The 12,526-nt window shown below is 43.5% G+C and overlaps 1 protein-coding gene across 1 annotated transcript in view; it reads right to left on the reverse strand.

Annotated features, from left to right (window-relative positions):
* SLC2A13 (solute carrier family 2 member 13) overlaps nt 1–9,151 on the reverse strand; it is a 390,143-nt gene extending 380,992 nt beyond the window's left edge. The window contains exon 1 of the mRNA XM_032855359.1: nt 8,328–9,151. Coding sequence (XP_032711250.1) covers nt 8,328–8,883 — 556 coding nt within the window. The 5' untranslated portion in view covers nt 8,884–9,151. The remainder of the gene's footprint in view (nt 1–8,327) is intronic.
* Between the last annotated feature and the right edge of the window lie 3,375 nt (nt 9,152–12,526).

A 12,526-nucleotide genomic window follows, 5' to 3' on the forward strand; every position in this document is an offset into this window, starting at 1 on the left:
CCCTTCACCCTTCCCCCACCAGAAAACTATCCTCCCAGAGGACCTATGTTTATAACCTTCTCCAAGACCCAGTTCAAAACTTCTCCTGTCTTTCTAGATCGCACATAATTTCAAATAAACTCTTGAAAGACAGTACTGTTCTGCTTTCAAATTACTCATTCTTTCAAATTTGTTCAATGCATACTACAGAATTTTTACTCATCTGTTAATAGTTATGATAAACATTAAAATCTAATAATAATTTATTTCCCCTGACTGCAAAATGTTGGTAGGGTGATAACAGAGATGGCTACACCTGATAACACAGCTACCGTTTTCCTGACACCCAGGTACTTGTATATGCATGAGCTCATGTACTTTCTACAACAACCCTGTTTTCTAAGTGCTATCATAACACTCACTCTAGAGATGTGGAAACTGAGGCACACAGTGGTAATGTGCCAAGGGTTACACAGGTCACGTGTGACTGTTTAACAAACAGTGATGCTTTCCTTTGCCAGGTACTATGAAAGCAACTTACAACATAAACTCATTTAATCCTCAAAACTACCCTAAGAGGCAGGTATCATCCCCATTCTTCCGATAAGGATACTGAAGCACAAGACTTACCATGACCCCCCCGGGTTGTTAAGTGGCCAGCCAGGGTCTGAGCCCAGGCAGTGCGGACCAGATGCCTTAAGCTTCACCAGGCTACTCCGCTTTCTGAATTAACAGTGCAGCAATCAAATGTGGACCTGAGGTTTCTAAGTGTTCAACTATAGCAACATCCTGTGGAGAATTATATTTATGTGTTCTTTAGTTTTACATATTCAGTCCACAGATTTCTTTTAACATGATTTATTTGAGAGAGCAGGAGAGAGTAAGTGGGGGAGCGGCGGAGGGAGAGAATCTGCAGGTAGACTCCCTGCTATTAGCCGAGCCCCACGGGGTGCTTGATCCACAACCCATGAGATGATGACCTGAGGTGAAACAGAGTTGGAAGCTTAACTGACTGAGCCACCCAGGTGTTGCTACCTATATTCTTTATCTACATTCTTTAGTATACACATTTAAGAGCTTAATATATAAAAATTATGGTACTAAGTGCGGTGAGAGGACATAAATACTATTAACACCGTATTAGTTAATACCAGGAGTTTCTGGTCTACCAGTAGAGAAGAGCCATGGCCAAAAACCATAGGGCAAAGAATGATGCAGTTAAATGCCATAAATATGGCTCAGAGAAAGTATTAATGTTTAGCAAAGGCCAACAAAGAAAGTTTTCATGATAAAGCTGGACCTGGAAGGATGTGTAAACATCCTACAGATACCTTTTTTTTTTTTTTTTAGATTTTATTTATTTATTTGACAGGGAGAGAGAGAGCACACATGTACAAGCAGGGAGAGCAGCAGAGAGAGAGGGAGAAGCAAGCTCTCCAGGGAGCAGGGAGCCTAATTCGGGGCTTGATCCCAGGTCCCTGCGATCATGACCTGCCAAAGACAGACACAAACCCACTGAGACACCCAGGCACCCCGACATCCTACAGATACTTCTATCATAGGATTAACAACACATCACTGTGTTCTCATGTTTTTCTTTCCCAGTAGACTTAGGTCTTTTAAAAACAGGACTATTTTTATCTTAGTCTCTCTAGCACTCAACAAAGTCATCACTCAGAAAATGGCTATGTGAAGAGGGTAGAGAGAATGTTATGGAAAAGCCCATTCCAAAAAGAGATCGTAAGCTTAAAGAGAAAAGCGGAAAAGGAATTTTTAAAATCTTAGTTGCTGTACCACAGGCAGTATCTCTGTGCAGACCAAGTCCCGGGGCCCCATTTTCACTGCATTCCATGTGAACGCAGCCCCTCTATGGGGACTATGGAGCTGCTGGATTGTACAACACAACAGTCCTGATTACAGGCATCCCTGGTCACACGTTCTTGGCATGGGAAAGAAATGTCCTAACCAGCTCTGCTTTTCTCCTTGCCACTCCTTGATACGCCATGGCTGTACTCTCGAAGAACTCATTTTAAGAGTTTATATTTTAAAAGTTAACATCCACCTAATATCATGAAAAATAATTATGCTAGTTATATAATAATATTATATTATTATAATATACAATAATTATGCTAGTTTGAGAGAGAAGGGACAGTATCACAGAGCAGCTGAGCATGGACAGACTCCAAAGCCAGACCTCTTGGGAGCCAACTGAGGCCCCACCACTCAGGAGCTTTGTGACCATGAGAAAACTACTTCCTCTCTTTCTGCCTAAAACATCTTCATTGTGAAAAGAAGAAAAAAAAAAAATCATACGGTCCCACCGGATTATTATAAGGATTACATGAACATATGCAAAGCCTTGAGCAGAGTGCCTGGCACAGAATAAACATGGAACAAGAGTTAGGTATTAATCGATTGCCCATTCACATCGGGCCCTGCAGAGCGACTGCTGAGACTCCCCACCCCCCTCCCCACCAGTGCAGGCCAGATATGATGAAATCAGAGACAGAAGAACGCTGGTGCCAGCACACAATGGTGCGCACCCTCCTGCCCCCCCACCCCACTGCTGTAGTGCTGTGAAATAAAATTCCTGCCATGTGGCTTCTGACACATGCTGCAAACCACACCGCTCCAAACAGTGGTGCTAAGACTTAATAAAATGCCCAAGTATAAAACATGCAGTACTCCCAGCTAAAGTTTAGAAGTATCTATGAAACTTAACTCTTTTTTCTCTATATCCAAGGAAATTAAATTTTAATTGTGGAAAAAAAAACATATTGGGGTTTCTAGCGAGTATAGATTTTCCTCACAACAGAAGTTTTCTCCACAAAAGTGTTGCTACAACTTACTCTGAAGGTCAAAAGGAAAAGAAAGTGAAGAGGAATGAAAAGAGTTGTAGACAGGAAGGATGGATAAAGGAACCAAGTAGGATCAGAAAAAGAAAAGGAACATAGCCTCCTAGGCTTTTCAGTAAGAAGGCCAAGGCCGCTTGCTCTTTGAGATCTACCAGCAGGTTCTAGATCATCAGATGTGTTAAAGTCAAAGGCATCAACGTCAAGGCAGTCAACTTAGACTGTGTTCTGACTTTGAGCTTAAAGACAGACAGAAATATGGATGGATGAAAAGCAGTGTCTTATACTGAAGTCACATGAACAACTTCACAGAACACATGTTAACAGGCTTCTCTGTCATCCTACTGACAACTCACCGGAGGAGGGTGTTGCCACACTACTAGGCAAACATAATTAGGTCATAATCCTCCATGTAACTCTGCCACCAGACAGAAAAGTGGAGTGCGTGGGGCACATACTATGTGTCTGAAACAAGCAGAGGAGTAAAACAAAGCTTTACTTTACATGTCAGTTTCATGTTGGTAAATCCAAAAAGAAATCTGCTTTAAAAGATGAAACTGAGGGGCGCCTGGGTGGCTCAATGGGTTAAAGCCTCTGCCTTCGGCTCGGGTCATGATCCCAGTGTCCTGGGATCGAGCCCCACATCGGGCTCTCTGCTCCGTGGGGAGCCTGCTTTGCTTCCTCCTCTCTCTCTCTGCCTGCCTCTTTCTGCCTACTTGTGATCTCTGTCTGTCAAATGAATAAATAAAATCTTAAAAAAAAAAAAAAAAAGATGAAACTGAAAGAAAAGGCAGGAGGTGGAGGGTGGCAGGGAGTAGGAAAAATAAACTTGATGGCAAATAACAAAAATAAAATTACATCAGCTGATATTTTAAAAACCTGGTTGATTCTAACTAATCCTGTTTACCTAAATTCTTTATTGACTTTAATCTCAGTACTGAGTTTTGTTGTTTTTTTAAGATCTTATTTATTTATTTGACAGAGAGAGAAGTCAAAAGTAGGCAGAGAGGCAGGCAGAGGGGGAAGCAGGCTCCCTGCTGAGCAGAAATCCCAATGTGGGGCTAGATCCCTGACGTGAGCTGAAGGCAGAGGCTTAACCCACTGAGCCACCCAGGTGCCCCCTGAGTGAGTTTTTGATCAAACAAGACTTTACATTTGCTTTGCATCAAAGAAAAAGATTTCAAAGTGCTATCTGAAAAAAAAAAAAAAAAGTTTTATTTTTAGAAATATTACTCTACAGGTTATAACAGACTGATTACAAGGAACAATACGCAGCCACAAACTGTGTTCCAGTAGAGGGAGTACTGGGACGGGAAAAACTGATGTAGATCTAAGATTAATTCAACAAACCGGGTGCTGTATTATTAATGTCAATTCTCAGTAAAGGTTTTAAATATTGGTGAATATCTGAATTTAGACACTTCTTGATGTTTGCTACACAGGCACTAAGTCACTGCTTATAATGAGCAGTAGACTAAATGCCAACACCGTGGAGAATGGACTAAATGAGACGGTCTGGTCCCAGAACTCAAGACAAGAGCAAAATAAACCAGAGGAACCAAAGGGTACCTCTGGTGAAAACAAAAGTCTAAAGAAATGCCCTATTCAACCAGGCACTTGGTCAGCTGATTTTGTTGTAAAAAGAAAACAAAATCAAACACTGATACCCAATTTCTGAGGTTTCTTTTACCATACGACTCATTTAATACAGACTAACAACTACACTCTACTGCTTAGTTATCTTTATCTTTAACCTTTTTCAAAGGTTTCTGTTGAAGCCTTCCCACCCCCACACTCTTCCTACTCCAGTAATTCATGGCCACTTGCTATGCTTGACCCACCCTGCAGTAACCATCTCAGCAAAGAATTTCTAATACTACAAATTCAAAGAGGTAAGAAGGTTTGCGGAAGAAATTAGAGTTTAAAGGCAAAAGGGTGGGGAGAAAAAAGACCAGATACAAAGGATGTTTAATCTGATCACATCATTTATAGCTAAAAACCTCCCATGATTGTCCCTATATAGGCACTGTCAAAGAATCCCTATTCAGCATAAACCGCCCCCCACCCTGAAACATCATTCTAGTTTCATGAGCGCCCATCACCACCCTTCATTCACTTTGTACTTCTAAAACTGTTTTTTTATGCCTTTACACTTGCTATTAATGCTACCGTAAATGCCCAGTAGAGTAATACAAGCAAAAGACTCTGAGTCTTTGTTTTTTTAATCCTTTGTACCAGTGACCTTGTCATTTAACTCCTATAAACTGTTTCTACATCCAGCAAAAGTGGACCTGTTTCTCATCTACTTCAGTTAGAATAAATGAAATAACATAGGTAAAGTAATGCAGGATGCCTAGTAGAAACTAAAGCACTAAATATTAGCTCCTTTTCCCAGCTACCTCTACATCTGAACTCCTACCTACCCTTTAAACCCCATTTTAAATACGTATTTGTAAAACCTCCCATGTGTTCTACTTACTTTACCCCCAAAAGAATCAACAGCCTATTCTCCTGGCTCAGAGAAACTTCTATTGTATTTTAATTGTTTGTTGACGGTCTTTCCATTCTATTAGAGAATGAACACCTCCAGGGTGGGATTTTTACCTAGTTACTGCCTACTCCAAATCTGACAGAATCAATAATGGAAGCTTAATTAGCATTTGTTGAATAGATGAATGATTGCATTAAAGTATTAGAAACTAAAACCCTTAGATGGCCTTTCAAATATTTTGATAATAACACTTTTTTATTTTAAAGAGCAATCCTGTGTTAAAATGGTACCCTAACAGAAATGGAATTTTTTTTTTAATGTTTCTGCTCACTATTCCAAACAGTAAGTGCCTCCTACAGGCTAGGAATACACATCAGTGAACAAAATGAACAAAAGCTCTGTCCCCATGGGCTTATATTTACTATGGGTAAATCTGTGGAAGAGATTATAACAGCAAATTTGTCTGAAAAAAATAGCAAAAGCCCATTTTGTTATTCATCAACATTACTAAGTATCAAAAGGAACAAATAAAAAAACAAACAAACAAAAAAACAAACTTTCCACTCCCCATAAAATTTAATTACTCAAAAAAAAAAAAAAAAAGCATGAAATTCACCCAGATGTAGCGTATTTAAGCAAGCAAAACTGATTCAGTGTCTCCCTAGCCCCTCCCAAAAAGCTCATGTTAAGGACACATTTCCTTATAACTAAAAATAATTGTGACTTCTCCTTTGGGAGGTGAGTAATCTTTGTGAGTTTTAAGGGTATTACATGTACAATTACATGCTTTGTATAATCCTAATTCAAAATGTGATCTATTTCAAAGCTTGTTCATGACTTTAGCATTCCTCATTTTATAAGTAAAGAAGGCCTATGTTACTTTGTATCAGGGCTTCTATTCTAAGAGTGTCTTTCTGACAGATGGGTCTCACCAGGACTAAATCAGGACCATGTCTCAACTGGGATGCAGAGACAGGCAAGTCACCCAGGTGCCAAAGAACAAGGCTGTGAAATACACACGTGTCTACAGTTCCCACACATCAACCTTTCCAATCTTACCTCCTCTTCATTCTCTTTGTTGCAACCACCTTGCTCCCCCAGCTTAGAAGGTCTGTTCTGCATCTCTGTTAAAACACTATTCATGTGTCAACATACCATTTCTCCAAGGAAGAGCTTCCAGCTTCCTTCTCTTAGGATAACTGCACCCTTTTTGAATGCATCAGCCCTCTCTCCCTGACAGATCTTCTCAGGGAGCCTCACAAGTTCTGTCTGGATTATTCCCACCCTGCTACTCTTACTGGAGTTAAATCCGCCTCACCATTCTGCTACCTACAACAGGGGCTCAATTTTCCCTGCAGATAAAAGAGTAAACAGAGTATCCAAATACCCAATACTTGTCACACCTAAACTCTAGGAAGCTTCATTCAAAGATCTCTGCAAAACATTATCCAATTTCAAAATCACAAGATTCACTCTTACTGAACAAATCTTGCCACCTAAAATTGTTATTTCTAGGTAAGAAGGAACAATAAACATGGTTCATGCGTCCCAAGCAGAAAATAGGGAGAAAAGAAACCTGATCATTTGACTTTAACTGCAAGTTATTTATCGAAGGGTCCTGAAGGCACAGGTAGTTCCTCTACAAAGAGGTTTCATTTCAGCTGTACTTTTTGGTCATTTTGGACTTTAATGTGCCAACTTAATATTTTACTGAGAGACTGCCCCTACTTCACCGATTAACAGTACAATAAACAAAAGTCAGTAATGACAGATTTGGGATATAAAGTGCAGTGAGCTAGAGTTTGGTCTCATGGTTCCTAAACGGGGAATTGTATAAATGGGGCTTACTTGCCCTTAGAGACTATAAGGAAGGGGGTGAAAAACATAGTATGTCAAGCGGTGAATGAACAAATCATTAGGAGTCCCAGGTTTAAAGAGTTTTCATCAAGCACCAGCCATGGGGGGGGGGGGGGACTTCAACAGCACTCTAAAGGAAACAAACGGACTTATAAAATGAAACACTTAAAAAGCATCAGCAGCATGTCTTAGAAAAATTACTGGAGATTTATGTCTCAATCCCCTACTTTCCCTCAAAAGTGCTTTCTAATAATACCGAGCACATTCCAAATAGCTTCTGTCTGCCAAGAACTTGCCAATTGTACCTCCCCTGCTCAGCAACCAGGGTGAAAAATCAATGCCAAGGGAACCTTAATCCTTTCATTTTTGAAGTAATTGCAAACATCTATCTTGCTGGGCATTTATCCACAGGGGGAGTGGCTCCTAAATGAATTTAATAAGTGAACATGACCTTTAATAGATAATTTGGTTCCCAACGGAAAGAGGCAAAGCAAAAAAGAATGGGTGGATGTGGATTTAAAGAAAAAAGTTAGAAAAACACAGAGAAGGAATTCATTTGGGAAAACATATGAAAGCAAGAGGCAACAAAACAGTGATGGCAAAAGAGAAAAAAAAAAAACAACTAATACTCCAAAGAAATGACTAGAGAAGGAACGAGTGTATGGGTATCAAAGAATAAAGTCCAGAATCACTTGATTAACTTTAAAAATTATCTTACTGGGAATTTAAGACTGATGGGACTCGGAGTTTGGAATCCTAGAAAAGGAAAGGGGCTAGCAGTTGAAAAAGTGAGACAATACAGTAAAGGGACCCTCCCCTCAGAAGCTCTAGAGGGACATCAGGTAGGGCTGGATCAAGGTGATGGCTGGGGTTCATAGAAGTGCTAGGAGATGTAACATCGCGCGGGCTCACTTAACATGGGAGATCGAAGATTCCACGTGGGCTTCCGAGAGGCCACAGCGAACACCACCACCCCCACACACCCTCTGCGGGACACTTAGAGCCCAGAGTAACAAACAGATGGGCTCTCGGAACCAGACATGTGGAGTGTTCTCGGGGCCACTAAGCCCCGACGGGGACCTCGGCGGGGCAAAAGGAATGCAGGGACCAGGGTCAAGGGCGCCCTTCGCAGAGCACGAACTCACCGATGCCCAGCCCCACGACCAGGCGGCCGGCAAGCAGCGTCTCCTTGTTGTTGGCCGCGGCCAGCACCGCGGACCCGGCCGTGAAGAGGGCACTGGCCAGCAGGATGGCGGCGCGGCGGCCGAAGACGCCGTTGAGGGCCCCGCCGGCCAGCGCCGAGACGGCGGCCGCCCCCACGGTGCTGGACACGAGCAGCTCCTGCCACAGCGCGTCCAGGCTGAGCTGCCGCTTGAGCAGCAGCATGGCCCCCGACACCACGCCGGTGTCATAGCCGAACAGGAAGCCGCCCAGCGCGGAGAAGACGGCCACCACGTACACGAAGGCGGGGGTCTCGTCCTGCTGGAACTGCCGCCGCGCCGCGCGCTCCAGGTCCCCGACGCCGCCGCCGCCCGCGCCCGCGCTCTGCAGGCTGGCGCTCGACTCGGCGGCCGCCAGGAGGCTGCGCTCCCCGGCCGCGCTCGCCGCGTCCGGCTCCTGCTGCTTCCTGCGCCGCTCGCCCATGAGGCTGCTCAGGCTCCGCAGCGTGTACTCCACATTCTCGCTCGCTTTGCGGGACATAGGGCAGGGGCCCGGGACTTCCCGGGGGCGAGGCTCCGCGGGCCGGCGGTCTCCGAGGGCTGGACAGCCCAAAAGGGCAGGACCTACGCCGCCGCCTTCCTCCTCCTGCCTCCCGCTCCGGCTGCCACGGCAGCAGCCGCCGCCGCGGCCGCTCCGGGGAGAAAGTTGCTGCCGCGGAGCTCCGGCGCTGCGGAGTTGGAGCCTGGCGGGTCTCACTCGAGACTCACGCCCCGCGCCTGCCTAGCTGGCGCTGCGGAGCGGGCGGGAGGCGGGGCCGCGGGTCACGTGCACCCCGGGCCCGCGGGGCAGGGCCTCGGAGACGCTCCACCCCCTCCCTGGGTGGGGCCAGGCTCGGGCCAGCCCGAGACCTCTAAACCCCACCCTCCCGGTCTGGAGCGACCTCTGACCCAGGCTCCTTAATTAATTTAAGATACTGGCATCCTTAGGAAATAACCCAGGCCTGGGGGCTGCAGCTGGGGAGCTGGCCAATGTGGGAATGCCAAGTTAATAGTCTTCAGACGAGAGAAAAGAGCTGCAATGCTTGCAGTGTGGGAAGCTAAGGAGAGAACCCCTTAAAACAGCCTGATCTTGGGACGCCTGGGTGGCCCAGTGGGTTAAAGCCTCTGCCTTCGGCTCAGGTCATGATCCCAGAGTCCTGGGATCAAGCCCGGCGTCGGGCTCTCTGCTCAGCGGGGAGCCTGCTTCCCCCGCCCCCCGCCTGCCTCTCTGCCTATTTGTGATCTCTGTCAAGTAAATAAATGAAATATTTAAAACAAAAACAAAAACAGCCTGATCTGCCTTCTAACAACTTAGGGATGGCCAAAGCTGGAAAAGGCCTAGGAAGATATATGGTACATAGCAAGCCTTCTTTCTTCTATAATAGTGTGACGTAAATGAGCTTGCTCTGGAGCATTCAGAGCTGTGTTCTCCCATCTCTACAAGCAGTTTCCCTTCATTGCCAGTCCCTCCTCAATTTATGCTTATTGTAAAGATATGGTGCATCTTAATTCTTTAAGGACAGAGGTAATGCACCCCCTCCTGCCGATGAATCCCAAAATTCTCCATGAATCCCTGATGTGTAAAAGAAAATTTACATGTATGCATTCCACTGGTGTATAACCAGATACTTCCCACTGGTAGAAATTAAACCCATAGAATCCGATCTCTGATTTAATAGGTAGCCTCCACCTCCCTCCCCTAACATGCGCACCAAATATAGGAGGTGACTTATTTGCTTGAAACAAAACAAAGATGGCATTATTTGTAACTGATTTTTTTTTTAGATTTTATTTATTTATTTGACAGAGATATCACAAGTAGGCGGAGAGGCAGGCAGAGAGAGAGAGAGGAAGAAGCAGGCTCCCCGCTGAGCAGAGAGCCTGATTCGGGGCTCGATCCCAGGACCCTGGGATCGTGACCGGAGCTGAAAGCAGAGGCTTTAACCCACTGAGCCACCCAGGTACCTCTGTAACTGATTTTTTTAAACTGTTCAGTTAATTGCCTGTTTTTGAGTCCCCTCCACTTTAAGTCACTTGTAAATCATTTTATACAGTTCCACTTCAAAAGAGAAAGGTTTCTCTCTAATTTGCTTTCATTCTTTAGGCTGAGGGCAGGAGTTAAAGCAACATACGATTCTATTTCTTACAATTCCAGGGCCCTTATTTCCTTTATCGGAGCAAAAGTTTCTTAGCCTGAGGCCTATTTTTCATGCAGTTTTTTTCCTCTTAGAGAAAAAGATTTTGTCATCCCTATTTCAACAAAAAGCTTTATTAGAATTTGCCAAAATTGCTTTCATTTGGATTGTCATGATTATCTCTGTAACATAGCACTTTCTTTTCCAGCAACCAGGAAGAATGAATGAATGAGCTGAGAGGGTTTAACTGTTTAAACTGATTGTGTGGCTTTAAAGCAAGGCTCTATCCTGATTCCCAGGGATCAATTAAACAAAGAGCTCTTAGCTCCGGAGCAAAGAACTCTTTAATATTCAGACTTCAGGAAAGATTCAGGTGAGAGCGCATCTTTTTCCGTGTTTACTATAGAAAACCTGCGCCCCCTGGTGGTGAATAGGCTCACCATTTTTAAAGAGACCGACTCCCTACATGAGAATCAGCTGATACTGTTAAAGAGTTCGTCTTGTTGAGCTACAACAAACTGCCTTTTATTCCAAGCAGGTGTAGTAAGTACTCCTGAGTATTCTTCGGTAGAAATTCAGATTTGGTGTCACAGAACACTAAACCACTTAAAATGGTTCTGTATCATCAGGACATTTATAAATCTAAGGTCAGATTATATTTCAAAAGAAATACGACATGAAAAAAAAAAAGTTATCAGAGAGTTAAGCAGAGTTCTCCTCCGCGTTGGAAGGAGCCAAGTTTATTTTACACCAGAGCGGATTCCTAAATGGAGTTCCCTGAATCCTGCCCCAGCTGCAGACTATGGTGAAATGGAAAGCTCATCAGCGGAGAGTCAAGACATTAGTCCCATCACTATAGCTGTTCAACTTGGAACAAAGCTCTAGGTTACTTTGTGCCTTGTTTTCTTATTTGCAGAGCAGATAAATGGTGCAGCAACTACTCATTGGCTAGAATGAGCATGAAAACATATTTTGAAATACAAGTGGTTGCCATTACAGAGTAAATAATAATTATAAACATCATGATTAGTTTGCAAGGTAAGTTCAAAAGCCCCTGTTTTAAGTACATTTGCTTTACAAACCTCCAGGAACACTAAGGATTTGCCATAGAAGAGGGGGAAAAGGGGCAACTGGGTGGCTCAGTGGGTTAAATGTCTGCCTTCCGCTCAGGTCATGAATCCAGGGTCATGGGCTCAGGCTCCTGTTCGGCTCCCTGCTCAGTAGGGAGTGTGCAAAGGAAGAGGGGTAGAAGAGGTTTTAGTTACACCGCTCTAGATCCTGAGTATCAGACCAATGAATTGGGTTACTAATTCTGTAGAAGTTGTTGTTGTCTATAGTGTTGGTAGTAGCAGTGTTGTCTTTGTGTTTATTGGATCTTTTTTTTAATTTTATGAGTAATTGATCCTTGCTGTAAAACAGTCTAAAAAGAAACACATAAATCTCTTCCTAATCATCTCTCCTGCCATAAGAGCCCTCCTTCCTCAGAGATAACCACTTCTACCACTTTGATCTGTATCTTTCTAGAAATTTCCCTATGAATTTGTATGTATCGTGCATTTATGGGTACATAATAAAATACAAAGGTTGTTTTGTTTTTGCATTATTTAGATTGCAAAGGAGAAAACAACCCCAATCAAACTGGTTTAAACAAAAATCATAAGGAAGAGAGAGACTTTGTTGGTTCCTGTTCCTGAAATGTCTATAATAGGCTGTTTTCAAAGAAGCTGGATGTAGGACTCAAACTCCAGCATGTCCCCAAGAAAAGACTTTGCTCCATCTCTCCACTTTCCCATTACATTTTCAAACTCCACTTTCAAATTCCACATGGTGGTCACATGGCTACAGCAAGCTCCAAACTCTATATCCAATCATGTCTAAGGGTCAAAAAAGGGTTTCTTTCTCTGAAGTCCTCAAAAACTTATTGTACAGTATCCAGTTAGATCTGTCAATTATATGCCTATCCTTGACCCACTTACTGTAGCTGAGAGATTGCTTGCTAACCAGTTAGGG

The sequence above is a fragment of the Lontra canadensis genome, unplaced genomic scaffold (assembly GCF_010015895.1).
Source record: "Lontra canadensis isolate GAN:19392208 unplaced genomic scaffold, GSC_riverotter_1.0 scaffold9, whole genome shotgun sequence".
In the NCBI taxonomy this organism is placed as follows: Eukaryota; Metazoa; Chordata; class Mammalia; order Carnivora; family Mustelidae; genus Lontra; species Lontra canadensis.